General features: G+C 54.6%; 1 protein-coding gene across 2 annotated transcripts in view; it reads right to left on the bottom strand.

Moving 5' to 3' along the window:
• COL5A1 (collagen type V alpha 1 chain) overlaps positions 1-24,912 on the bottom strand; it is a 211,582-nt gene that overhangs the window by 39,522 nt on the left and 147,148 nt on the right. For both annotated transcript variants that reach the window (XM_050759704.1, XM_050759706.1), the window contains exons 32-45: positions 23,013-23,066; positions 16,181-16,225; positions 15,992-16,045; positions 14,827-14,871; positions 14,344-14,397; positions 12,839-12,892; positions 8,983-9,036; positions 8,000-8,107; positions 6,260-6,349; positions 6,109-6,162; positions 5,097-5,204; positions 2,095-2,202; positions 1,076-1,129; positions 32-85 (exon numbers count right to left, since the gene is read on the bottom strand). In XM_050759704.1, coding sequence (XP_050615661.1) covers positions 32-85; positions 1,076-1,129; positions 2,095-2,202; positions 5,097-5,204; positions 6,109-6,162; positions 6,260-6,349; positions 8,000-8,107; positions 8,983-9,036; positions 12,839-12,892; positions 14,344-14,397; positions 14,827-14,871; positions 15,992-16,045; positions 16,181-16,225; positions 23,013-23,066 — 936 coding nt within the window. The remainder of the gene's footprint in view (positions 1-31; positions 86-1,075; positions 1,130-2,094; positions 2,203-5,096; positions 5,205-6,108; positions 6,163-6,259; positions 6,350-7,999; positions 8,108-8,982; positions 9,037-12,838; positions 12,893-14,343; positions 14,398-14,826; positions 14,872-15,991; positions 16,046-16,180; positions 16,226-23,012; positions 23,067-24,912) is intronic.

Below are 24,912 nucleotides of genomic sequence, written 5' to 3'. Positions count from 1 at the left end.
TTTCCAAAGGTCATTGACCGTGGATACTCACAGAGGGACCCGGCTGTCCGATGGGGCCTTGAGGACCTGTAGGCCCGGGAGGACCCTGTGGGGAACAAGATAGAGATATGGGAGGCTTCCTGGATTGTGGATAAGGCTGAGGGAGGGGTGGACCACATCCTGAGCCCGGGGACCGATGCATCAACATCATCAGTTCAGTCTCCACATGTGTCGTTCCTTGCACCACGGTGCAAGCCTGCTGCAGCCTCTGGGAGGTAGATGAGGATCTTGGTTCCACCCCGAGCCCATTTCTGGATGGCAAAGAGCTGCCCCCAATGTCTCTCGAGAGCACCGTGTGTCATCTCAACTCCCACCATGCACCCACAACACGGGCACGTGAGGCCCCCTTCAACAGGGAGGGTCCCAGCACCATGTCCCCTGCTGTGCCATCCTCAAGAGACCTCCGGCATGGGACCACGGGAAGGAGGCAAGCAAGGAGGGCACCGTGCCCTTGGCCCCGGTAGCCCACCCACGGCTGGCAGGACACAGCCCCTGCGGCAGGCCTCCCGGGAGCACGGATCCTGCTTGACTAGGAATCAATATATTGGGGGAAAGGCCTGGCCACACAGGGGAGAAGGAGACGTTTCAGCCGTCGGGAGGGAGCTGGTAGCAGAGCGATGGGGCTTTCGTAAGAACACACTAGGATTTCTGAACAGATGAAAAAACAAAAAGGGGAAAAATGAACAGGCACTTGGTCAATGGTGCTGCCTGTGCCGCAGCATTCTGGTCCCCTCACCTCAGAGGGCAATGGGTGTGTCTGCAGAACCCAAACCCTCAAGGACAGAAACGCTTGGTTTGTTCAATTTCACAAAACTGGAGGATGCATCCTGTTCATTCTAACACAGAGACTCACTGCCAGATATGCATGCGTGTGCACACACATGTTGTTGGAACACACACACACGGGAGATTTTCACAGCATGTCCTGCCAGTCATCAGCAATGTTGGAAGAGAACGTGCATGGCACACGGCCCACAGCCTGTGACGAGGCCCCTGGGGACCTGGGGGCCGCCGCGCCTCCCGCGCCAACTCTTACCTGCTCTCCTTTGTCCCCTTTGCTTCCTTTCTGCCCTGGCTCCCCGATCTCTCCCTAGAGGAAGGTGTGTGGGATTCTGTTAGACAGCTTGACAACCGTTTGGACCTTTTCTGTTCCCCATAATGAATTTTTCTTGGCGATGAAGAACAGTGTCCTCTCCAGGTGGCCCTATAACTTTCCTACACATAAATGTTTCCATATATTAGCTTGATTTCCTTTTTAATACACGGGCTAAAAGGGATGAGGTCTTGATCTGATGCTAGACGGGCTTTTAGTGGACCTGAAAATGTGGGAAAAGTCATATTGAAAGTATTTACTCTGTTTTTCAAATTGGGCTGCTGCCATGACAACGTAATAACAGACAACTCAATTACTATGTTGCCAAAGAAGTTACTAAAATCCTCTCTGTTGTTTCTGTTGGGGTAAGGCTGTCTCCAGCCCGGAGATGTAAGGCATCATCCATGCCGAGGTGACAAAGTCGGAAATGTCCCCAGAGAGGGGTCATAAATAGAAAGTTACAGCAGAGCAAAATTTCACTGTCTGCATTAAACGAAGGATAAAATACAAGCTCCTGCAGTCATCATTTGAGAATTATAAAGCACATTCTTAATGAACGGGAGCCTGGATCATTCAAGTGGAGACATTTAAAAATAGATAGTGAGCAAAACCTCATTAAACCGGGCTCCGCAGCTTCAGAATTGGAAATGATTCGGGGGGGACCGGGAAGCATTTTTCTCTGCTCTGGCTACTCACAGCAAATGTCGTGGGCAACCTCAAAATGACACAGGAGGAGGTGGTTTCTAAGTCCCTCAAGCATGCCGGGGACTGCGTGTATTACCGTTTATCTGTGGGCTGCTGGGACATTATCCCCTAACGCCAGGGCTGCGGGGTGGGTGCAGTATCACTCCACCAGCTGAGCCGCTCTACCCACCGGCATCCTATCCTTTAAATTCGCCACCCTCCCTCGCACCCGCCTGCCCAGCCAGGCCCAGCCATGGGTCACTCTGGATTCGCCTTACCTTATCTCCGTCTTCTCCAGGGGGACCCACAGGGCCAGCTGGACCCGGGAGTCCCACAGGACCCTGGAGACCGTCTCGGCCAGCTGGGCCTTGTGGGCCTTTCTCACCCTAGAGAATACAGAAGATCTCAGGTCAAATGTGGTTCCAACCTGGGAACATCCCCTCACCAGCTCATTACCCAAGAGAGGGACTCGTCGGCAGGGAGTGGGAGTTGGTGAACATCGACTGTCCCCACAGTCCTAATGGATTTCAGCCAGGGCCACTGAGGGCCGACTCTGAGCCCACCCCCGGACCGTGAACTTCTGGTGCATCGCTTCAATTAATCCACACTCATCCTATGAAAGGCTGCTCTTTTACAGATGGGGAAACTGAGGCACAGTGAGTTAGTAGTAGAGACAGGATCCAAACCCAGCCAGCCTGAATTCAGGCTCAAACAAAATGAGCCTGTATGTGGATCGTCTAAGCTAGCGACTGGGAGCCAAGCCCAGTGATGGGGATAGCCTGAGCTCCAGCCTTCACCAACCTTCTGATTCTTTATACTCTCTGCACTCTCCCTGCACACACGCAAAAGGATGTGCATGCACACACATGAAGACATATAAGCATACACCAACATGTACATACATGCACACACGCAAATATGGCTGTGTATATACATATATACATGTATGCACACACAAACGTGTGCACAAAACAAGCATACTCACATGCACATGCACACACATGAATATGCACTGACGTACACACAAGGACATGCATGCACACACAAGGACGTACACACAAACAAGCACACCAACAGGTATGTGCATGCATATATGAGTATGCACACACACGTACACACACAGGACATGCTTGCATGCATACGCACACCCTATTTTTCCTGTCCTTGTAACTTCATTTTCCTCCTAACTGCCTGCTTGGTAATCTCAAATGATCCTTCTTAAGTTCTTGCTTTGCTCAGTTTTACCAGCCATCACATCACTCGGTGAGCAGCCTATATTTTCTCACTCCAGACAGGAATCCCTGTCTTCCGACAGATACACAGAAGGAGAGTGTGCACGTTGGGGAGGGAAACATGGAAGAGAGAATGTACATGCAATGTTCTGGTCTAAATGTAGCCGGGATTTAGTCATCCATCACTATTTCGTCTTACCATTTCCTCCCTCCACAATGCACGTCCTGCTCCTCAAACTTAGCTCCTATTCATAGAAATTTCTACCCTACTTAAGCCAGAGAATGCAAAGACCACGTGTGGGGCTTTTGTGGGAGCTTCCTGTCCTACATTCCGGGTCAGGTTGGGAGTTCTCGGAGACGTCCGACCTTTGCTTGGCCTTTCCTTCCCTCTGGAGCTATTCTAGGAGGATAATGAGCTTCTCCCTGGATAGAGCAACTCTTATAAGGTTTCTGCTTAAATATCTACTCTCTTGAAACCGTGAACCGAGCCATTTCCAACTGACTTTGTGTGCACTCTCTGCACTGACTGCCCAGTTGGCTTCAGTTTTCTGGCACAGAATCCAGCTGGATCCATGTCCTGGGTGCCTCACTGGAAATGATTAGAAATCACCAAAATTGCCAATAACATATTAAACAGATTCTCAATGGCCCAGATGTTTCCAATGTGGTTTCCAGGGAAGTTCCTGCCCAGGGAATGTAGGCTATTCCTGCCACCCATGAGCCACTGAGAGTGAAACGTACAAGAAAATCACAGCTTTCTGGCTGGGCGCAGTGGCTCACGCCTGTCATCCCAGCACCTTGGGAGGCTGAGGTGGGTAGATCACCTCAGGTCAGGAGTTCGAGACCCGCCTGGCCAATATGGCGAAACCCCGTCTCTACTAAAAATACAAAAATTAGCCGGGTGTGGTAGCGCACGTCTGTAATCCCAGCTACTGGGGAGGCTGAGGCAGGAGAATCGCTTAAACCCAGGGGGCAGAGGTTGCAGCGAGCCAAGATCACGCCACTGCACTCTAGCCTGGGCAACAGAGCGAGACTCCGTCTCAAAAAAAAAGAGAAAGAAAATAGCTTTCTAACAATCAGCACTCAGACCTAACTCAGTTTGAGATGGTCTGCGCTGATACCTGCTGATTGCCCCAGAGAACTCAAGCTCACTCTGACCGTCTGTACTGGGAAGGAAAAGCTGAGATTAATTAAATTGGTCTCCATAGCTGATTGAATGCAGAGGTAGGGGACATTGCAAAATTGTGTGGCAGAAGTCAAACACGGGTCAGGGTGGACCACTTCTGGATGGTAAGTGGTATTTTGGGGGTTATTCACGAAAGCAGGCTGGCAGGAGGCATCTAGGCGAGGGCGCTCACTCATCTCCTTCATGGAGACCAAGATCTGGGCGGCCTCAAGACATGCTCCTCTCCACTCCTGAGGCTCCACAAAGCCTGCAAAATTTGGGGCTCACCGGTAGGTGGACTTTTCCTGGACACAGAGGATGGTGTTTCATCTTCCCGTTATCCACCCATCCCCTGCCCCTTCTTTGCTGGACATCTGCTCTCTCCACCTGCCCCCCAACCAAGAAACGGGGCTCCCCAGTTCCAAATATCCTTTCCCATGAAGACCCCAGCCATGGGTCTAGGCCAGTAGCAGGGAGCAGTTCACACAGTGGGCAGCTGTGGCCCGATCACACAGGTGGCACTGAGGGTGGACGGAGACCAAGTCCACAGGTCACTGACTGTCTTCGGCCCCTTCCTCTGTCCACATGGGTGGGGAACACCAGCATGCAGGCGTGGACAGGCTGAGCCCTGCCCAGCATCATCCCCGCAGGGCCCCTTTGGCTCAGCTAATGGCAGGAAGAATGTGGTTGGCGCCGGGGCTCCTCCTGTGCTCCTCGGGCAGTTCACCAGGTCACTGTGGGGCACTCCCTCTGGCCTAGAGGGCCACAGACCCCACCCTATCCCCAATCCCAAGGAAATACCCCTGGGGAGGGACAAGGCTGGACACGGAACGACCCCAGCACCTCTGAGGGAAGGGGTCCCCCGATCCAAGGCAGTACTTACAGGAGCCCCTTTCTCTCCTGCTGGCCCTGGGGGTCCCTGGGGCCCAGGTCTCCCTGGAATTCCAATGGGCCCAGCGGCTCCGGCTGGACCTCTCTCCCCTGGAGATCCCTGAAGTAGAGCAAGAAAACAGAGTCTGTTTCAAAGGCTCTCAAACTGCGTGGGCATGACTTTGTAAAGTACCAGCTGATCCCTCCACTTACCTGCTCACTCTAGAGCCCACAGTGGCTCCCTATGGCCCTTTGCAAGCACAAATTACCCGGTCTAGCTTTCGGGGCTCTGCGTCCTCCTGTAACTCCAAGCTCCCAGGTGCTCCTCCCCTTGGTGTCTGACAGTGTGCCCTGTGGTGTGCTTGCCTTCAACAGGCTCCCTCTTCTAGGAGCCTGGCACTCCCTCCCCTCTAGGGCCCGCAGGGTACCCCCTCTCCTCCAGGGCCCACATGCCTGCGGGGTGCCCCCTCTCCTCCAGGGCCCCCATGCCCATGGGGCACCCACTCCCCTCCAGGGCCCACATGCCCACGGGGCACCCATGCCCCTCTCTGCTGTGCTCCTTCATGGTGTGCATTTTCCAGGGAATGCCTTGCCTGGGGGCTGGCATATGGATGGGTGGGTACCTGGCCTAATCGAGAGGGCTATCCTGCCCAGTGTGCCCCCGCCGTGGGCAGCCTGGCTTTAGCGTGCATCTTCAGAGTCCCGGGAGACCCGCGTCTGTTTCTTCCCCTGCTGGCCCAGCCCAGACCCACGCTAGATGTATAGGCTTTCTCCTTGCTCCTCCTGCCCTACAGGCTGCCCAGCGCTCTCCTTTCCTCGGTGTGCCCCGGGACCCTTCATCATCCTGGCTGCAGGCTTGGGATGCACCGTCCACATCTCCCCAAAGGCCATCTTCCCCCCTCCACGTCCTCCCCAGGATCCTCAGGGGTCTGGGGCAGCTGCATGCTCTGGGCTCTCAGGGACTGCCCCTTCTGACCTGGAGAGTAGGATTCGAGAAAGAGGATGGGACAAAGGCTTTGACTCACCGCAGGGCCTGGCGGGCCAGGGGGTCCTTCATTGCCTTTCAGTCCAAGAGCTCCCTGCAAAGCCATGAAAAGGTTGGTCAAGGGCACGCGGGGAGAGGCCTCCAGGGCTGCATCCTGTCCCATTTCATTCCCCGCCTGGCCTCTCACTCACCACTGGACCAGGAAGCCCTCGGTCCCCAGGGAAACCACGTAATCCTGGAGGGCCATCTTTCCCAGGGAGGCCTGCGGGGCCTGGGTCACCCTGAAAACAGAGTCAGAAATGAGTTTTCTTGGAGCCAGCGACGCAGACCTCTCAGCCGCCCCAGAGCGAGGCCAAGCGTTGGGGCCTTCTCATCAGACACCCCTGGACTTGGGTTGGATTGGGCTTCTCCTGGCCACTTTCCAGAGTCGTGACTGGACTCAGCAGTCCACACGTGGGAGCACAGCCTGAGCCTCTGCCTGGAAGCCATGCCCATCTGGCAGGCTCTGCGTGCAAATCTGACCCTGCCCCTGCTCCATGGGGTTCCTGGGTCCTTCCTCCCAAGGCCCTTAAGGGCTACGATGGGCCCCGTGGCAGCTGAGGGCACATCCACCTTTTCCATAGATTTGGGGCTCCTTGTAAGACCATGCTCAAAGAAATCCATGGTCAAAACAGCGTTAAAAGCACTGTCCTAAATGGATTTATCGCTTAAGGGACTTCTTCACGCCTGAAACCACATTTTCTGAAAAAAAAGTCACCACTTAGCCTCGACTCTCCCTGAGGTACAGTAAAGCTTTGATAGCTTCCAAACTATTCTCTGGGGTCCAATGTGGAGCACAGTGCGGTTTTCAAACGAGCAGGTCAAATGCCCGTGGCCGCCTTTCCAAGCCTGGAGAGCTCTCTTTGTGTCTAGAATACACACACGTGTGCGTGTACACATGTGTTTTGATTCCTATATCTACATGCACACACGGGTGTGTGGTTTTTTTTCAGTATTTCTTCATTTGCTTCACTTTGTTATTTTTCAGGTTTACTCTTCTGTGGTCCTACAGGCTGCAGAGCTTGCCTTTGCAGCATCCCTTATTGAAGAGCTGAAAGGGAAGGGCTATTTTTGTGCTAACACAGCAAGTTATGGCCACTCACTCTGGGGCGCCCAGGGGAGGAGATATGAAAAGAGGGTAGTTGGAGCTGGCACCAAGAGGTGGGACAAAAACACGTTTGCTTTTCACTTTTATAATTTCTCAGGCTCTTGGGGTGAGGGCTGTTTTTTAAAAACAAACAAACAAGCAAACAAGAAAAAACAAAAAACCAGAGTTTCATTGGTGTTAACCAGGCTGGAGTGCAGTGGTACGATCTCGGCTCACTGCAACCTCCGCTTCCCGGGTTCAAGCGATTCTCCTGCCTCAGCCTCCCAAGTAGGCGGGATTACAGGTGCACGCCACCACACCCAGCTAATTTCTCTATTTTTAGTAGAGATGTTGGCCAGGCTGGTCTCAACTTCCTGACCTCAGGTGATCCACCTGCCTCAGCCTGCAAAAGTGCTGGGATTACAGGCGTGAGCCACCGCACCTGGCTGGGGTGAGGGGTTTTTAAAAGGACCACTTTCTGCTAAATGTGATATGGACACACGAAGTCCCAGAGCTTTTTAACCTTTTCTGGGAGCAGGGCTGGCAGCTGGGGAGAGAGCAGATGGTGGTGGATGGTGATGACCCCTGCACTCCCCCTTCAAGCCCATCCCTGAGCAGGTCAGCACGACTCCTGGAGTGAATCAAGCAAAAGTGAGTAAATCGTGCGGTCTGGGGAGTGAACTGGCATGAGGAGCGTTTGTTTCAGGAATTACCCATTCATCAGAAAAGAGCAAGAAAAACACCAAGTCCCAAAATGATTCCTTAGGAAACGCCTGAGCTGACACAGAAGGTTCCAGAAACTCACCTTCGTCCCTTCTTTTCCAGCAAGGCCCGGAAGCCCCTGTTCACCGGGGGGTCCAGGGGGCCCAGGGTGGCCACGCTCACCCATTGGGCCCGTTTCTCCCGTGGGACCCTGTGGGGAAAATCAGTATCAGCCACAAATGTTTCGAGTGACTTGCAAGGGAGCGAGCATTTCTTCCTAAACCTAAGAACAGCCCTGGTCATGGAGGCAAAGGCCTGCTGCAGGCCCACCAAACCTCCAAGTGCCTTTGCAAGCCTTCTCTTCCTGGCAACAATCCAGAGGGTGGGTGCTGGTGCGCTGCTCACTGCCTGGCCCCTGCTGCGCCCCGCGTGGCCCTCTTCCCCAACCTGGCGCCTTCAGGAGGCACAGCCAAGCCTGCCTTCCTGGGACATGCCCTGAGAGAGGCTGTGATTCAGCCACAGGACAGGCTGAGGATGGGAGAAAAGCCACACCAGGGGCAGAGCCCACATGCCCTTCAGTTCTGTGGCTGCAGCGGGTCCACATCTTACCACTACATGAGGTGTGCGCTTTCTAGGACACAAGGTGACCCCTCCCCGTTTCACAGCTCTAAGCCATCCATCCTGGCTCTAAGCCGCTCCTGCCACTGATCTGCCACCGATCTGCGGTTAGAACGGCAGGCCCGTGGCACCCACAGGGCCCAGTGGCAGGAAGAGTTAGCTGCCTTGGACACCCACAGCAGCGATGAGCCCAGTTCCTGAGCTGGCCCAGGTCTGGCCCCAGCCACGCTGTGAGCCTCGGGCAGCCTTCCTTGGCCTGCGTGCTGGGTTCGCGTCGAGGGCAAACACATCTTTGCTCGTGTGTGGGGGCGAGCCTCACACTGACTAGCATTCGGGACCTAAGACAACCTCTCAGCAGCACCTGCACCTCCAGAATCGTGGAGGGAGCAGACGACTGGGCTGGGACCCTCTTCCCTGCGGGCAAGTGACCCCGGGTGACCCATGGAATTTGGGAAGGCTGGAGCTTACCTGAGGGCCGACCACGCCTGGGGGGCCTGGAGGGCCAGTCTTGCCTTGGAAACCCTGTCAAAAGAGAGTCACTGCACTGAGGGTGCTGCAGTGGCCTGCGCCACCCCGCCCTGCGCTGTTCTCAGCAGGATGCTTGCCCCCACCTCCCTTCCCCCATAGTAGACCCTCCAGACTTTGTGTGAGAGGCCCATGTCTTTTGTTTCATTTTTTTTTCCCAGATGGAGAGTCTCGCTCTGTCACCCCGGCTGGAGTGCAGTGGCTCGATCTCCGCTCACTGCAACCTCTGCCTCCCAGGTTCAAGTGATTCTCCTGCCTCACCCTCCTGGGTAGCTGGGATTACAGGCACGCACGACCACACCCGGCTAATTTTTGTATTTTTACTACAGACAGGGTTTCACCATGTTGGTCAGGCTGGCCTCGAACTCCCAACCTCGTGATCCGCCTGCCTCAGCCTCCAAAGTGCTGGGATTACAGGCGTGAGCCACTGTGCATTTGCATTAATTTCACGAGGGTAACGAAGCCACACAAGCTCATCTCACTGGCTGCTCTTCTGCCTCTGCATCTTTAGGCCGATGCAATTCACCTTTATCATGTCACCAAGCGTTCCTTTTCTGAGTCAGCTCAGTGCCCTTTCTGGACCAGGGGCTACCTCTGGCTGTTTCTCAGCAGTGGCTCTGTGGCGACTGCCCTGCTTTGGCATGAACGCCTCTGATGCACGACAGGTGACTCTGCCCGTGTGCTCCTCAGCATGTATTTAAAACAGGCTAGAGCGAGAGCCAGCTGCTTTCATAACGCGGCAGCTTGGATGCGTTATTTTTAGCTTGATTCAGCGGGAATATCTCACGCCCGCTCTGCATGCTCATGCGTAGGTAACGATCCTGGCTTGGCTGTGGGTGTCGCCACGCTTTCTGTACTCTCCCTCAAAGGAGAAAGATGACCTTAAGGCAACACAAGCTTCATTTCCGGGCACCTCTGCAGAGCACGACAGGTGCCAGCGAGAAGCCACCTGCAGGTGCCACATGACACTGGTGGAGACATGCACATCTTCTACCCGGAGGCCTCGAGGCAAACTCTAGACTCTGGAGGAGAAGGTGGCTGGCCCCGAGGCCAAGCTAGGGCTGGAGGGTGAACGGCCCCAGGCCTGGGCTCACTGCCTCATTGTCCAGCAGCCAGTGGCGCAGTCTCACACCAAGCCACCGGGCCATAAGAACCCACAGCAGATTCAGCTTCCTTTTTTTTTTTTGAGACGGAGTTTCACTCTTGTTGCCCAGGCTGGAGTGCAACAGCACGATCTCGGCTCACTGCAGCCTCTGCCTCCCAGGTTCAAGCGATTCTCCTGCCTCAGCCTCCTGAGTAGCTGGGATTACAGGTGCCTGCCACCAGGCCTGGCTAATTTTTGTATTTTTAGTAGAGACGGGGTTTCACCATGTTGGCTAGGCTGGTCTCAAACTCCCGACCTCAGGTGATCGGCCCACCTCGGCCTCCCAAAGTGCTGGGATTATAGGAGTGAGCCACTGTGGCCAGCCCAGATTCAGTTTCGTTGCAAACTCTAGAAGGGCTCTCTCCTTTAAGCCCAGCTCAGTTGTACACAGCTGGCTAGAACGATCGTTTCTAACGTACGTTACACTTACGGGGTCAGAAGGAAGGGATGGTGGACAGGTGTCAAGGGCATGCCCTGCTCAGTGGACCCGGGGAGAAGAGCCCAAGAGCCCAAGGGGAGACAGGAGCCTTGGTTAAGTTTTGCTAACATCAATGTTAACACAAAACAAAAAAAGGCCTCCCCCAGGGGCCCTCAGCCACTCCTAGCTGTTGAGGACGGAATATGAGCTCAGCCCTTTGCTGAGAAATAAGTTTCTGGCTCACATTTAGGAGAAATAATGACCATTTCTGTTCCATTTTTTTAAAAAAAGAAGGAAATCAACACTCCAGAGAAGCTCTTTCTGGTGGGCTTGTCTGGACTAGCCCATGGAGGAGATGCTGTGCCCCAAGTGGGTCTCAGAGACATGGAGCGCCCACTGGCATCACTCCAGCACCCTGTGTCTAGGGAGGCGGCCGCGGTGGCAGAAGGCAGCTGGAAGTACATGTGCAACTTTCTGAGCAGAGACGAGCAGCTTAATTCTTTTACCAGCCTCCGTCCAGTATAAGTCAGAGGGAGAAAAGCACATAATAGGTAAAACCTTCTATCTTGTCTCCTTGAAAAGGCATTAGAGAAAAATATGCAAAGCTCAGAAGAAATGCTTTAATTTTTCTCTATAAACAAAAGAGCAAAGCAATCTCCATTTATCAGGCAGCACGCGCCATGCAGAACAGCAGTGAAGGCATAATTAAAAGAGGTTTCATCACAACGAACCAAAGACAGACAAAGGGGATTTTGTCAAAGCAGGCACGGAGAATATATTCAACAGGGCACTCACAGACCCATTCCACGAGGGGACCTGCTTTTGCTGGTCCTGTAGAGACCCCTAGAAACCTGGCTGCAGAGACCCTTGCAGTGACCCTGGCATGCCCCCCAGCCTCCTTGGTGGGAAATGCTGCATTTGTGTAATTCATCCTTTAAGCTGGACAGAGCGGGTGGGCACTCAGAGAAGGAACACAGCGTGGCGATGAGGAAGTCGCCCGATGCTGCACGTCCCCAGAGAGTCAAAGCCTGGAGTCCCAAGCTTGCAGGTGTGGGCCAGGTCACCGGCGTGCCTGCACCCTTTCCTGAAACACACCTTTAGGGAGCTGGGTCAAATTCCAAAGGGCTGATGGGGCCAGGAAAATGATCCCGTTTCTGATGAGGGCTTTTTCTCCCAACTGAAAATGTTGGAGTCCTTTCTGGTCTAGATGAAGTAGCCTGTGATATGTATTTCTATTTTTTTTTTTTTTTTTTAAAGACAGAGTCTCCCTCTGTTGCCCGGGCTGGAGTGCAGTGGCCGGATCTCAGCTCACTGCAAGCTCCGCCTCCCGGGTTCACGCCATTCTCCTGCCTCAGCCTCCCGAGTAGCTGGGACGACAGGCGCCCACTACCTCGCCCGGCTAGTTTTTTGTATTTTTTTAGTAGAGACAGGGTTTCACCGTGTTAGCCAGGATGGTCTCTATCTCCTGACCTCGTGATCCGCCCATCTCGGCCTCCCAAAGTGCTGGGATTACAGGCTTGAGCCACCGCGCCCGGCCCATGATATGCATTTCTAAAGTGAAGGGCAAGGTCAACGTGGAGTCTTTGGCTGCAAAGACCATGGGCCCTGAGGCATGACCAGTTAGAGGCCACTTAAACCTGCCTGGCACGTGTCTTCTTTACTGTAAAGGGGACATCGCAGGCATCCTCCAGACCCCCTGGATTGGAGCTGAAAGGGCCTGGGTAAACGCGGGTGGGGATGGTACGTGGCCCACAGCCGCCCTCTTGAAGTGCTGCAGCATCGAATGACTGAATGACACTGAGTAACATGTAGACCCTTTCCCAGCACTTTCCCAATTAAAAGACGTATCCCTCAAGCTCGGTGACACTCAGCATTATTCTAGAAGGAAAATAAGGCTGGATGCACGAGGCTTCAGTCTGCCCAGGATAATCTGTGTATATCTTTAAATGTGGCCTCTTACCAAAGTTTCCAAAACCAGCCCACAGCCAGCACCTGCCTTCCGCCCACAGATGCCACAAGGCGCTGCCAGCCAGCAGGACTGCTCTGCCCCAGCCCTGCCTCATAGCCCGGCTCTGAGTCAGTGGAAGCCGGCCCAGCCCTTGGGAACCTTTCTGAGGCCAACCTGTCTCTCCCAGGCCAGGAGGGTCCTAGATGGCACTGGGCAGCGAGGGCTGTGCCCACATGCAGGGTGTTCAGAGAGCCAGCCAGCCACGTCCCCCAGCACCCAGGATACTCACAGTCTCGCCTCTCTGTCCAGGGTGCCCCGGGAGTCCATCCTTGCCTGGAGGGCCCTGAAGAAAAAAACCAAAGGAAACGAGGTTCATTCGTGTCTGAGAAGCACCCACCTTTGAGATTTAATGCCACGTGGAGCGACCGTTATTTCCATGGCTCCTGTCCCTGCACATCCTCTGAGAAGGACAATCACCCGGCAGGCAGGGGGACAGTGACAACAAATGTAAGGCTGCCCTTGGCGCCTGCCCGTCATCCTACAAAATCCTCACAACTGCCCCAAGGGACGTGCTGTTGTCGCCCTCATCTCCCAAGGGAGAAACCGAGGCAGAAGAGGCCACTCGGCATCCCGAGGTCCGGCAGCAGGTGGCACAGGCGGCGCCAGGACCTGAGTCTGTCGGTTGCAAAGTCCAACCCCCTCCCCACCAGCCCCGCAATGCCTGCTGGACCACAATCCCACTGCTAGATGGATGTTGATACTGGAGGAGATACATCACACCCATCGTAAGGCGAAGTGTGTCCCCCAAAAGGGCATGTCCCCCCCAGAACCTGTGCCTGTGACCTCACTTGGAAATGGGGTCTTTGCCAGTGTAACTGAATTAGGATGAAGCCAACCTAGATGGGTGTGGGCCCAGCCCAGTGACTGGTGTTTTTATAAAACGAAAGAGATGTCCAGGTGCAGTGGCTCACGCCTGTAAGCCCAGCAATCTGGGAGGCTGAGGCGGGTGGATCACCTGAGGTCAGGAGTTCGAGACCATCCTGGCCAACACGGTGAAACCCCGTCTCTACTAAAAATACAAAAATTAGCTGGGTGTGGCAGTGCACACCTGTAATCCCAGCTACTCTGGAGGCTGAGGCAGGAGAATGGCTTGATCCCAGGAGGCGGAGGTTGCAGTGAGCCGAGATCGTGCCACTGCCACTGCACTCCAGCCTGGGCGACAGAGCGAGACTCTCAAAAAACAAAAAAAAAAAGAAAGAGATTAGAAGACAGAAAGACACAGAAGGAAGTCCACGTGAAGATGGAGGCAGCGGCCAGGGTGAGTGTGCACAGGCCACTGGGTGCCAAGGACTGGCAGCAGCTACCAGCGCCCCGGGAGAAGCTTCCAGAAGGTGCCCGCTCTGACTGACCACACTTTGCTAACTTCTGGCCTCCAGGGCTGTGAGAGAAGAGCCACACCCAGTTCTAAGCCACACCCGGTTCCTGGTCATTCGTGATGGCGGCCCCAGGGCACTAACACAGAATTGGGTGAGAAAATCACTTCAGTCTAAAGGAGAGAGGACCCCAGTGCGCAGCTCTCTCCAGCGCCGGTGGCCCGGCAATGGGACACAGTCACGGACTGCCCTGCAGTAGCCTTGGGCGGGGGTCTCCCCCTCATCTGAGCAGCCAGAATTTCACCTCGGGCCTCCCTCCACCCACCGGCCACTGTGAGGAGCTCCGAGCAGACCTCGGAGACAAGCAGGCGGTGTCGGAAGGGACAGGCAGTGCTGGCCCAGCAAGGAAGCCATTACTTACAGGGGGGCCCTTTGGTCCAGGAAATCCCGTGGGTCCTTGGGGTCCGTTGGGTCCCTGGGAACACAGAAAGGCCAGTTTGAGGATAAGGGGTCTCTTCAGAGCAGCTCCTGCGGCTGACGTGTCTGTGCCGGTGGCTCTCGGAATGCAGGTGTCATTTCTTGCCACCCCCATGACCTTTCCTCCATTATTCCAGCCTCTCCCTCACCCTGCCCCACCCTTGGGGGCAGGATGGAGCCTGGGACCCATTTCCTGTCATCTCCGCCATTCCCAAACCCCAAGACCAGGGCTGGGGCACAGGTCCCTGATGTATGGAAAAGTTCACTCCCTGGGTGTGACCTATTCTTGGTATCTTAGGAAAACCCTACCCTTCGGCAGGGTCTGAGGTGTCCTTCCCTGGCCCCAGCCCACCCCAGGACAAAGTGCAGGGGGCATTCGAGGCAGGCTCTGCCCTCGGAGACACCCCCGAAGGCTCCAGCTGCTTACCCGTTCACCAGGAGGGCCAGCTGGGCCGTCACCTCCAGAGTTGCCCTTGAAAAGGAAGGAGAGAGGGGGAAAAGCTTATGATTGTTATTATTTGGATAAAAAGACTCTGGCCCATAATGTCATCAAAACGTCTCAGTCAAATATTGCACCTGCGTGCACCCCTCAAGGTGGCCCTGACCCTCAATAAGGGGCAGAAGGCATTGGCACTGATCTGTGGCTACTAAAGCCTGCCTGCCCCCCGCCTCTGCACGCAGCTGACCGCCCAGCCTGCCCCCCGCCTCTGCACGCAGCTGACCGCCCAGCCTGCCCCCCGCCTCTGCACGCAGCTGACCGCCCAGTGTCTACAGGGCTGGACATTTCCAGAGTACTCTCCTGAGTGGGACAAAGGTTGTGGCCCAGCCTCGAGCGCCTCGAAAAGTCAAGCAGAGGCAGAACGCAGGGACCCGTTCTAGGGCCACCCCCACATGACACCTGCTGCTCTGAGTTCTCCTACGTGAGCCTCATGTCAGCTCACCGGGCATGAGAAGTGCCCCAGAGCTTGTCCCAGAGGAGTTCAGGTTAGCCTGTGGGTACATTCCGGTCAGCTGAGGGACAGGCCAGGTCGGCCCCTCAGCCACTGGAAGACTTATCCCAGCAGGAACCCGCTCTGGAGTGGCATCCTGGACAGGTAGGAGCAGCCCGCCTGTTGGGTCTGTGTCCAGATTCTCCACCCAAGGAGTGGCTTCAACGTCCCTCAGTGGGAAGAATGTGCACGAGGCCGGCCTGGGCCTTCCCCTGCCAGAAAGTTCTGGTAGAGGCCTCTGCAGCTCTCAAACCCCTTTCAAGAGAGGAAACAGGGCCTCCTGACCAGGGCGGGTGAGTCTGTGGTGGACCTGGCCCCTGCTGCTGTCTCGGGTCCCAGGTGTTGGGGCGAGGCCCTGCCCCTGCTCTGCTGGGGCCACATCTCAGGACCATCGTTCTCAATCACTTAATTAAATCTCATCTAAGGCATCCAGAGGCTGCTGGAGGGGACAAGCTGCTTCTTAAATACACCTAAGAAAAGGTCCTGTTTGTTTTTTTTTTTTTTTCAGTAAAAATGGTCACAGACACCCTCAGATGCTCCGTATCTCTGTAGCTTTGCAACTTGGGTTCATGCCACCCACCACCCAGGAGGCCAAACACGTACCTTGGGGCCAGGTTTCCCAGTGATGCCCCGGGGGCCTCTTTCACCCCTTGGACCCTGGACAGATGGGAGAGAAGGAAAGTCAGCTCAAGTCCCGACTCACAGACACCGCCTTCCCCCAGCCCCCAGCATGTGCTCCCTAAACCATACTCCCGTGTCCCAGACATGCCCACAAGCTGAAAGGGCGGTTACCGTTGGGCCTCGCTGCCCCCGCGGTCCCGGCTTTCCAGGGGTCCCCTAGAATCAGAGAAGGGGCTGGTCAGTCATTCTCTAAATGCCCGGCCCTGCTTAGGTGGCAGCTCTCTCCCGGGTTATTGAGAGACTCTGAATTCAGAGCAGGCTAGGAGGAACGCGGGCCTCCCTGCCACCCACCTTTTCCGTGTTTTAATAGGAGATTTATCAGGGCGAGAAGCTCACCGCACACCCGACACACAGAGCTTTGCTCTTCTGCACAAGTCCTGCTGAAATCCAATTTTCCTCCCGCAGTCTGATGGATGTTTATACTATTATCTGGTTTCTCTCCTCAGAGCACCGCCACATCCTTCCTCCTCCTTCCTCCCTCCTTCCCCTCCTCCTCATCTCTCTCTCTCTCTCTGTCCTCAGCAGGGAGGGAAATCATTATTGCAAGGAAAGAGAAGAAAGTCAACCCCTTTCATACATAATTTACTTTTGCTACAGTTAAGAATATTAGCCATTAAATTTTCAACAGGCTCTGCAGACGTGCAAACTTGCAATTTAATATATAAATCATATATCCAAGAGTCATAGGCTTCTCCTCTAATAGAATTTATACTCTTTTTTCTGTTGCTGTTTTGCATTTTCCAAACCACAGAAAACAAATGTAGTGCAAAGATATCAGAGCTGGAAGATGCAGATAATCTACAGTGAACGGAAGCCAGGGGCTGAACGCGCACCGGCCCCTACATCCCCACCGGGTCCCAGTTCAGCTTCCTGAACTTGACTGGTTTCTTTTTTTTTTGGAGACAGAGTCTCACCCTGCCACCAGGCTGGAATGAATGCAGTGGCGTCATCTTGGCTGACTGCAACCTCTGCCTCCCAGGTTCAAGCGCTTCTCCTGCCTCAGCCTCCCGAGTAGCCAGGACTACAGGCACACGCCACCATGCCTGGCTAATTTTAGTAGAGACGGGGTTTCACCATGTTGGCCAGGATGGTCTCGATCTCTTCACCTCGTGATTCACCCGCCTCAGCCTCCCAAAGTGCTGGGATTACAGGTGTGAGCCACCGTGCCCGGCTGATCTTGACTGGTTTCTGATGCTCCGCCCAAGGTGGCTCTGTATGGCTGGAGGCCACCTGAGAAGTTTCCTCTCATCATCTTTCATTCATTTGCTGCCAGAGTCAAAACTGCTTCCTAGAGTCTCCCATTTTGAAATGCATTTAATAAAACCATTTATGATGATGAGTTAATCATGTAGCTTTTTAACAATGAGCTCCCTTTCCAGTTCTTCAATTACTATGGTGATATCCTTTGGCTTCAAATAAATATTTGCATATGAAAATTAACGAAACATCTGCTCTCTTCCAGTGACAGGCATTCTACAGGCAAGGACGCCCACGGCCAACCTGGTTACTCCCGGCATTTAGGTGTGAATGAGCTCCGGTTGCCAGGTTTACACATTCCCATCCTCCCCCAGAATGAAAACCCTCTACCCTAAAACAGTCCCATGATGACCTGGACCACAGGTTTCATCCTGCAACACAAATGACTGCAACCCAAGGCACAGGCGCGAGGGCCCTGGCAGGGAGCACAATACCGGCTCGGCCAAAGCACCATCTGGGGCTCCCTGCAGGCGTCTTGCTCATCTGTTTTCTTTATAAACTAATTCAAGCCAAAGAATTTCGAGTCCCTGTGACTGGAGCTGTGGAACAGAATGTCCCCCCTCGTCCCTTTAACCTTCCTTCTCCCTGGCAAATTGCTTGTGGGCACCTGTCTTCTTGCCCTGAGGAAGGAGAGGACAGTCCCACTAATGGCCGTGCTGGGAAGCCAAGCACAGTTTGAGAGGGGACCTTCCGCTGGAGAAGCCAAACACAGCTAGGAGAGGCCTTCCACTGGCGGGCAGGTGCATCTGAAGAGTGGGTCTTCCCCTCTCCCGGGAAGGGGCTCCTGGGATCACTCCTTGGCCCGAGGACGAAGGGGCAAAGCAGCACTTTGCTCACACCCACTCCTCTTCCTTTGGCTTCAGCTGGCTTGACATAGCAGCTTATATTCCTGCCATTTCCACGTCTGGCCCATAGTCAAGGTGTCAAGGGCCACAGACCAACACTAGCTCTGCAGAAGGTAGGACCAGGCAGACAGAGGGCAGGCAGCCCTCATGTGGAAGGCAGACATACACACACACGCACACACATACACTTGCATGAACACACACGCATGCACACACATGCACGCACACACAGGCACATGCGCGCACATATATGCACATACACACACATGCATGCACGCATGCAGACACTCAGGCCTGGCATCCAAGCACCTAGAAGCATCCGTCTGGCCAGAATATCCAAGATCTTTTAAAAGACCTCTCTGGGCCAGGCACGGTGACTCACGCCTGTAATCCCAGCACTTCGGGAGGCTGAGGCAGGCGGATTACTTGAGGTCAGGAGTTTGAAACTGGCCCGGTCAACATGGCGAAACCTTGTCTCTACTGAAAATATAAAAATTAGCCAGGTATAGTGGTGCACACCTGTAATCTCAGCTATTTAGGAGGCTGAGGCAGGAGAATCGCTTGACCCTGGGAGGTGGAGGTTGCAGTGAGCCGAGATCGCACCATTGCACTCTAGCCTGGGTGACAGAGCGAGACTCCGTCTCAAAAAAATAAAATAAACAAACAAAAGACCTCTCTGGATGAGCATAGACATCCCACTGGCTTTCCCTTCACATCCTTGGAATGGTCTCCTTCCCATTCCTGCCCCACACTGGGACCAGAGTTGTTTCAAACAGCCTTCAGTGCCACTCCCCCGGCTACAACTTTCAGTGACACTCCCCCTGGCTACAACCTTCGGTGCCACTCCCCCTGGCTACAACCTTCCGTGCCAATCCCCCTGGCTACAACCTTCGGTGCCACTCCCCCTGGTTACAACCTTCCGTGCCAATCCCCCTGGCTACAACCTTCGGTGCCATTCTCTCTGTGTGGCTACAACCTTCAGTAGGTCCCAGTGCCTTGGGATAAAGAGTTTTCCCCGCAAGCAGCTGGCCGCCCCAGCAGGCTCTGCAGCCCACAGCCCACTCCCACGTCTCTCTTGCTGGGCTCGGCCCTGTGCCAGCCCCTGCCTCCTCACCTCTTGACCCCACAGCTCTGCCTGCTTTCCATACCTCACCTATCCACTTCTGTCCCTCCTGCAGGGCTCAGCAAAAATGTCACTGCTCCAGGAGGCCTCCCTGGACCTTCTGGGTCAGACTCTGGTGCCTATGACCTTTCCCTGACTCACCCTTGTCCTTCATCGTCACAGCCACCACTTCTGAGTGCTGCTCACTGGGTGGTGTTCCTCTCTGGATGCCAGAGGAATGTCTGGTTTGACCAGCAGAGTCCTCAGAGCCTAGCAGAGCACCCAGCACGTAGAATGCATGTGCGATGCATGCGCCGTTTAAGTGAATGGACTGCCCCAAGACTACCAAGTCCAAAGCCCAAGGCAAAAGAAGGGCGGCCAAGGGCGAAACCCAGGAGGCAGCGTCTGTTCACTAAGGCGCAGAAGACAAGCCAGCGCCCAGAGGCTTCTGGGTAACCTGAGTGAGGCTCCTGCGGTCAACAAAAGAGGAAGGATCCCTTTGCAAGGACAGCCCAGTCCCCAGCTTCCTGTTGGGCTTTCCTGTTTGGGAAGCCCAACCTCCTAGACCAGAGGGCACCCACGCTCTCCATCATTCCCCAAACTTGGCACAAAGCATCAACCCTGCCCAGAAAGCCGGGCAGTGCTGCCGGTGTCATTCTGCAGTGACTATGCCACCGAAGGCTCACGGGGGTAAAGACTATGCTCAGCGTCCTGAACGGGAGGCTCTGAAGAGCTGTGATGGCAAAGATGAAGGAGGCCAGGGCTCCAACTCACACGCATGAACCACCACCACCACTACGGCTCAAGGTGAAGCAAACAGCCTCGCCCTTTTGGCCTGAGGTCTGTGTTGTGGGTTGTGCCACCAGCCAGATGCAGTGGTGAACAAAATGTCCCTGGGCAGGGCCAGACACCCAGAGGCTACAGAAAGGTTGTGAGTGGCTCCCATGTGTGACTGGGGCATGTGGCAGGTCTGGGCTTGAGTCAGGTTTGTGTTATGTCTGGTGACCCACAGTGCTGATGCCCAGGACATCTGAAGCACCCATCTCAGCTCCTTGGCTCGGGGATAGGGAGGCTGAGACGCATGAGGGGCAGAGCCCCAGTCAGGAGCATGGGAGTGAGCAAGGGCTCCAGGTGCTCCAAGAGGTCCCTGGTCCCACATGGTCCTCCACGGAAAGGGCTTGCGGTCACATCCCATGACCAGCTGCAGAAGGTCATTTCTTCCCCCAGGCACTCTCACTACAGTGCAGGGTGAAAGGCCCCCCAGCACAGGAGCAGTGTACCGGGGTATCCCACATTCCCCATGCTTCTCAGAGTGGTACCTAAGAGTATTTCAGAAGACAGTGTATCCCCAAAGGCACTAGCCAGGCTTCCAGAGAAAGAATGACAGCTAGATAGTGACAAATGGAGAGGTGGATGGGTTGGATAGATACGGACAGAGATAGACAGATAATAGAAGATGGATGGATGGATGGATGAATGGGTGGGTAGATGGACGGATGGATGGATGGACGGATAGATGGGTGGGTGGGTGGGTGGGTGGATGGGTGAATGGATGATGGATGGATGGACAGATGGATGGATGGACGGACAGATGGGTGGGTGGGTGGGTGGATGGATGGATGGATGGATGATGGATGGATGGATGGACGGATGGATGGATGGACGGATAGATGGGTGGGTGGATAGGTGGGTGGGTAGGTGGGTGGGTGGGTGGATGGGTGGGTGGGTGGGTGGGTGGATGGATGATGGATGATGGATGGATGGACGGATGGATAGATGGACAGATAGATGGGTGGGTGGATGGGTGGGTGGGAGGGTGGGCAGGAGGGTGGATGGGTGGGTGGGTGGATGGATGGACGGATAGATGGGTGGGTGGATGCGTGGGTGGGTGGGTAGATGGGTGGATGGATGATGCTGGACAGATGGATGGATGGACGGATAGATGGGTGAGTGGTGGATGGATGATGGATGGATGGATGGATGGATGGATGGATGGATGGATGGATAGATGGGTGGGTGGATGGGTGGGTCGGTGGGTGGACGGGTGGATGATGGATGGATGGACAGATGGATGGATGGACAGATAGATGGGTGGGTGGATGGGTGGGTGGGTGGATGATGGATGGATGGACACATAGATCGATGGACGGATAGATGGGTGGGTGGATGCGTGGGTGGGTGGGTAGATGGGTGGATGGATGATGGCTGGACAGATGGATGGATGGATGGATAGATGGGTGGGTGGTGGATGGATGATGGATGGATGGATGGATGGATGGATGGATGGATGGATGGATAGATGGGTGGGTGGGTGGACGGGTGGATGATGGATGGATGGACAGATGGATGGATGGACAGATAGATGGGTGGGTGGTGGATGGATGATGGATGGATGGATGGATGGATAGATGGGTGGGTGGATGGGTGGGTCGGTGGGTGGACGGGTGGATGATGGATGGATGGACAGATAGATGGGTGGGTGGATGGGTGGATGGGTGGGTGGGTGGATGATGGATGGATGGACACATAGATCGATGGACGGATAGATGGGTGGGTGGATGGATGGGTGGGTGGGTGGATGGATGGGTGGGGGGGTGGGTGGGTGGGGGCGTGGGTGGGTGGATGGAGAGATGGGTGGATGGATGGACGGGTAGAAGGACAGAGACAGAGAAGGGTGGAGATGGAAATAATAGTCTCCTCGGGTCTGTGCTGTCAACTTACACTCAGAACAGTCTTCCTTTTCCTATTTTGTGAATCTGACAGAACACATTTGTTTGCTCACAAGGTTTTGGCCAGAAGGGATGGGCCCAAGAGGGAGCTGCAACCCTGTAGCTCTGTCTGCCCTGGGAGAGCAGGATGGGGCATACGAGGATGGGCTGGGCGGGGCTGCAGGATTGCGGCTGGGGCTACGAGGCAGGTGTGAGCTCTGCCATCTTTTGGGGAGCGGGTCCCCCGGGCCTGCTCTGCAGACGCTGTCCTGCATGTACACCACAGACTGGTCTCTGTCCCCGCCATATGCCCCGTGGACAAGGCCAGCTCAGAGTCCAAGGCCTGAGGACCATCTCTCTCCTGTTTTCCCAAGTGGCAATGCTCAGGCACTATGATTTCACTAACAAGCATCCAGGGCAGCTCCTTCAGGGAGGCCTGGGCCAGCGGGGGCTCCAGAAGGTGTGGGGAGAACACAGCTCCCTCTGCCCAGCTCTCGGTTCCTTCGTTGAGGGTGAGAACAAAAGACACTCGAACCACACTGCAACCTGGTGGGTGTTTATGACAATGGCAGCTTGCTAACCCTGTTCAAGTTAATGTTAATTTAAATGACTTTAAATTTGGACGACGGTAGGTAGCAGGACATTTTTAAAAGGAAAAAACAATCTCCTTTTTCCCTTCCTTTTAAAATTAGCTTGGAGGAAAAGTCCACTTGGGTAGAGGAGAGGAATCTGATTTTCAGAATGACCTGAAAGAGCCTTCTGGATTGCGGTGCTAATCGGAAAGCTCCATTTTCTCAACATACTTCCCTCCTGTCTCTGCCCCGTCCTATCACATACCTGCCTAGCCCAATGTCTGGAGAGTGTCACCAGGGCTTGGTGCTAAAGGTCAAGAGCTTAAGGCCAGCCATTCAGGAGAGCAGTTTCAGAAGCAAAAGGGGTGAGAAATAAACAGGCCATCAGCTGGAGAACCAACCCGCTATGCACCCAGGCAGCCGAACAAGCTGCCTGCCCAGGGGCCAGGCTGTCCTTACCCTGCCGCCCTTCTCTCCATTGGCGCCAGGAAATCCAGGGAATCCAATAGAGCCCTGAAAGAGAATTTAAGGAGGAGGCATAAGAGCTGGGCCAGGAATAAGTCACGCTGCACGGGCAGCCTGGGGGACCGCCTGCATGCCAGTGCACAGCCTCTGCCCCAGACTCCACCTGCCCACCCACCTAACCACCCACCTACCTGTCTACCTACCTGCCCACCTATCCACCCACTCATCCATCCACTTGTCTACTCACCCACCCACTCATCTGTCTGTCTACCCACCTACCCATTCATCCATCTACCTGTCTACCCACCCACCCACTCATCTGCTTGTCTACCCACCTACCCATTCATCCATCTACCTGTCTACCCACCCACCCATTCATCCATCTACCTGTCTACCCACCCACCTACCCACCCACCCATTCATCTATCTGCCTGTCTATTCACCCACCCACTCATCCATCTGCCTGTCTACTTATCCACCCAGGCCTCCATTCATCTATCTGTCTACCCACCCATCCACCATCTACCTGTCTACTCATCTGCCCACTCATCCATCCACCTGTCTACCCATCTGCCCACCCACCCATCCATCCACCTGTCTACCCATCTGCCCACCCACCCATTCATCCACCTGTTTACCCACTGGCCCACCCATCTGTCTATCCATCTATCTGTCTACCCATCTACCTGTCTACCTACCCACCCACCCACCTACCCATTCATTCATCTGCCTACCTATCCACCCGCCCCTCCATTCACAACTATTTACCCACCTGCCCACCCATCCATTCATCCACCTATCTACCCACTGGCCTACCTATGTATCCATCTACCTGCCTACCTACTCACCCACCCACCTAACCATTCATCCATTTGCCTGTCTACCCATCCACCTACCCCTCCATTCATCCATCTGTCTACTTACCTGCTCAACCATCCATTCATCCACCTCTCTGCCCAGCAGCCCACCTATGTGAATATCCATGTGTCTACCTACCCACCTACCCATTCATCCATTTGCCTACCTATACACCCACCCCTCCATTCATCCACCTGTCTACTTACCTGCCCACCCACCCATCCATCTATGTATCTACCCACCTGCCCACCCATCCTTTCATCCACCTCTCTTCCCACCAACCCACCTATCTGTCTATCCATCTACCTACACACCCACCCACCTACCCATTCATCCATCTGCCTGTCTACCTATCCACACCCCTCCACTCACCCACCCACCTATCCCCTCTATCCATCCTCTCTACTCAATAAATATTTCCTAAGCATTTCACAGGCTTCAGCTCTAGAAACCCAAATGGAGTTTTCATCATGCTCCCTCCCCCACCACCATCCCCGACACACCCGTGTCCATAGGAGGGTGGCTGGTGTTTGGGAGAAAGGGACACATACTGCTGAGCTGAACTGAGGTGAGACATGAACATCGCACTGTGACATTGTGTTTTCTGTGCCTCGTGCATGTTGTGTTGGCGTCCCACAATCCCTCTAAATAAAGCACGGCAGCTTGCAGAGTTGGGAATGAATGCAAATTTATGCACTGACTGTAGCACCTACCAGCTCTTTAATTCTAGAAGTCTGCAAGGTGCACACAGACCAGAGATGGATTTAGGGACTCTGACCTGGTGAATATCCAAACACCCACGCAAGAAGCATCACCGCAGTGAGGCCACTCAGCTGTCCGCAGGGTTGGCGCTGGCCACTGTCTTTGGCAGGTCTCTATTTGTCTGGCTTAAAATCCTGTCCTGAATGCACACTTGTATCCACGAAGAGCTCACACATGTCCAAACCTTATATTTCTCACAGGGGACTGAGTTCAGCCAACCCACTCATACACCCACCTGCCAATCCAGGCAGGAGGCGGGACCCAGGAAACTTCA

Source organism: Macaca thibetana, chromosome 15 (assembly GCF_024542745.1).
Source record: "Macaca thibetana thibetana isolate TM-01 chromosome 15, ASM2454274v1, whole genome shotgun sequence".
NCBI classification, from domain to species: domain Eukaryota; kingdom Metazoa; phylum Chordata; class Mammalia; order Primates; family Cercopithecidae; genus Macaca; species Macaca thibetana.
The sequence above is the reverse complement of the archived record's forward strand: the minus strand, read 5'-3'. Positions and strand labels throughout refer to the sequence as shown.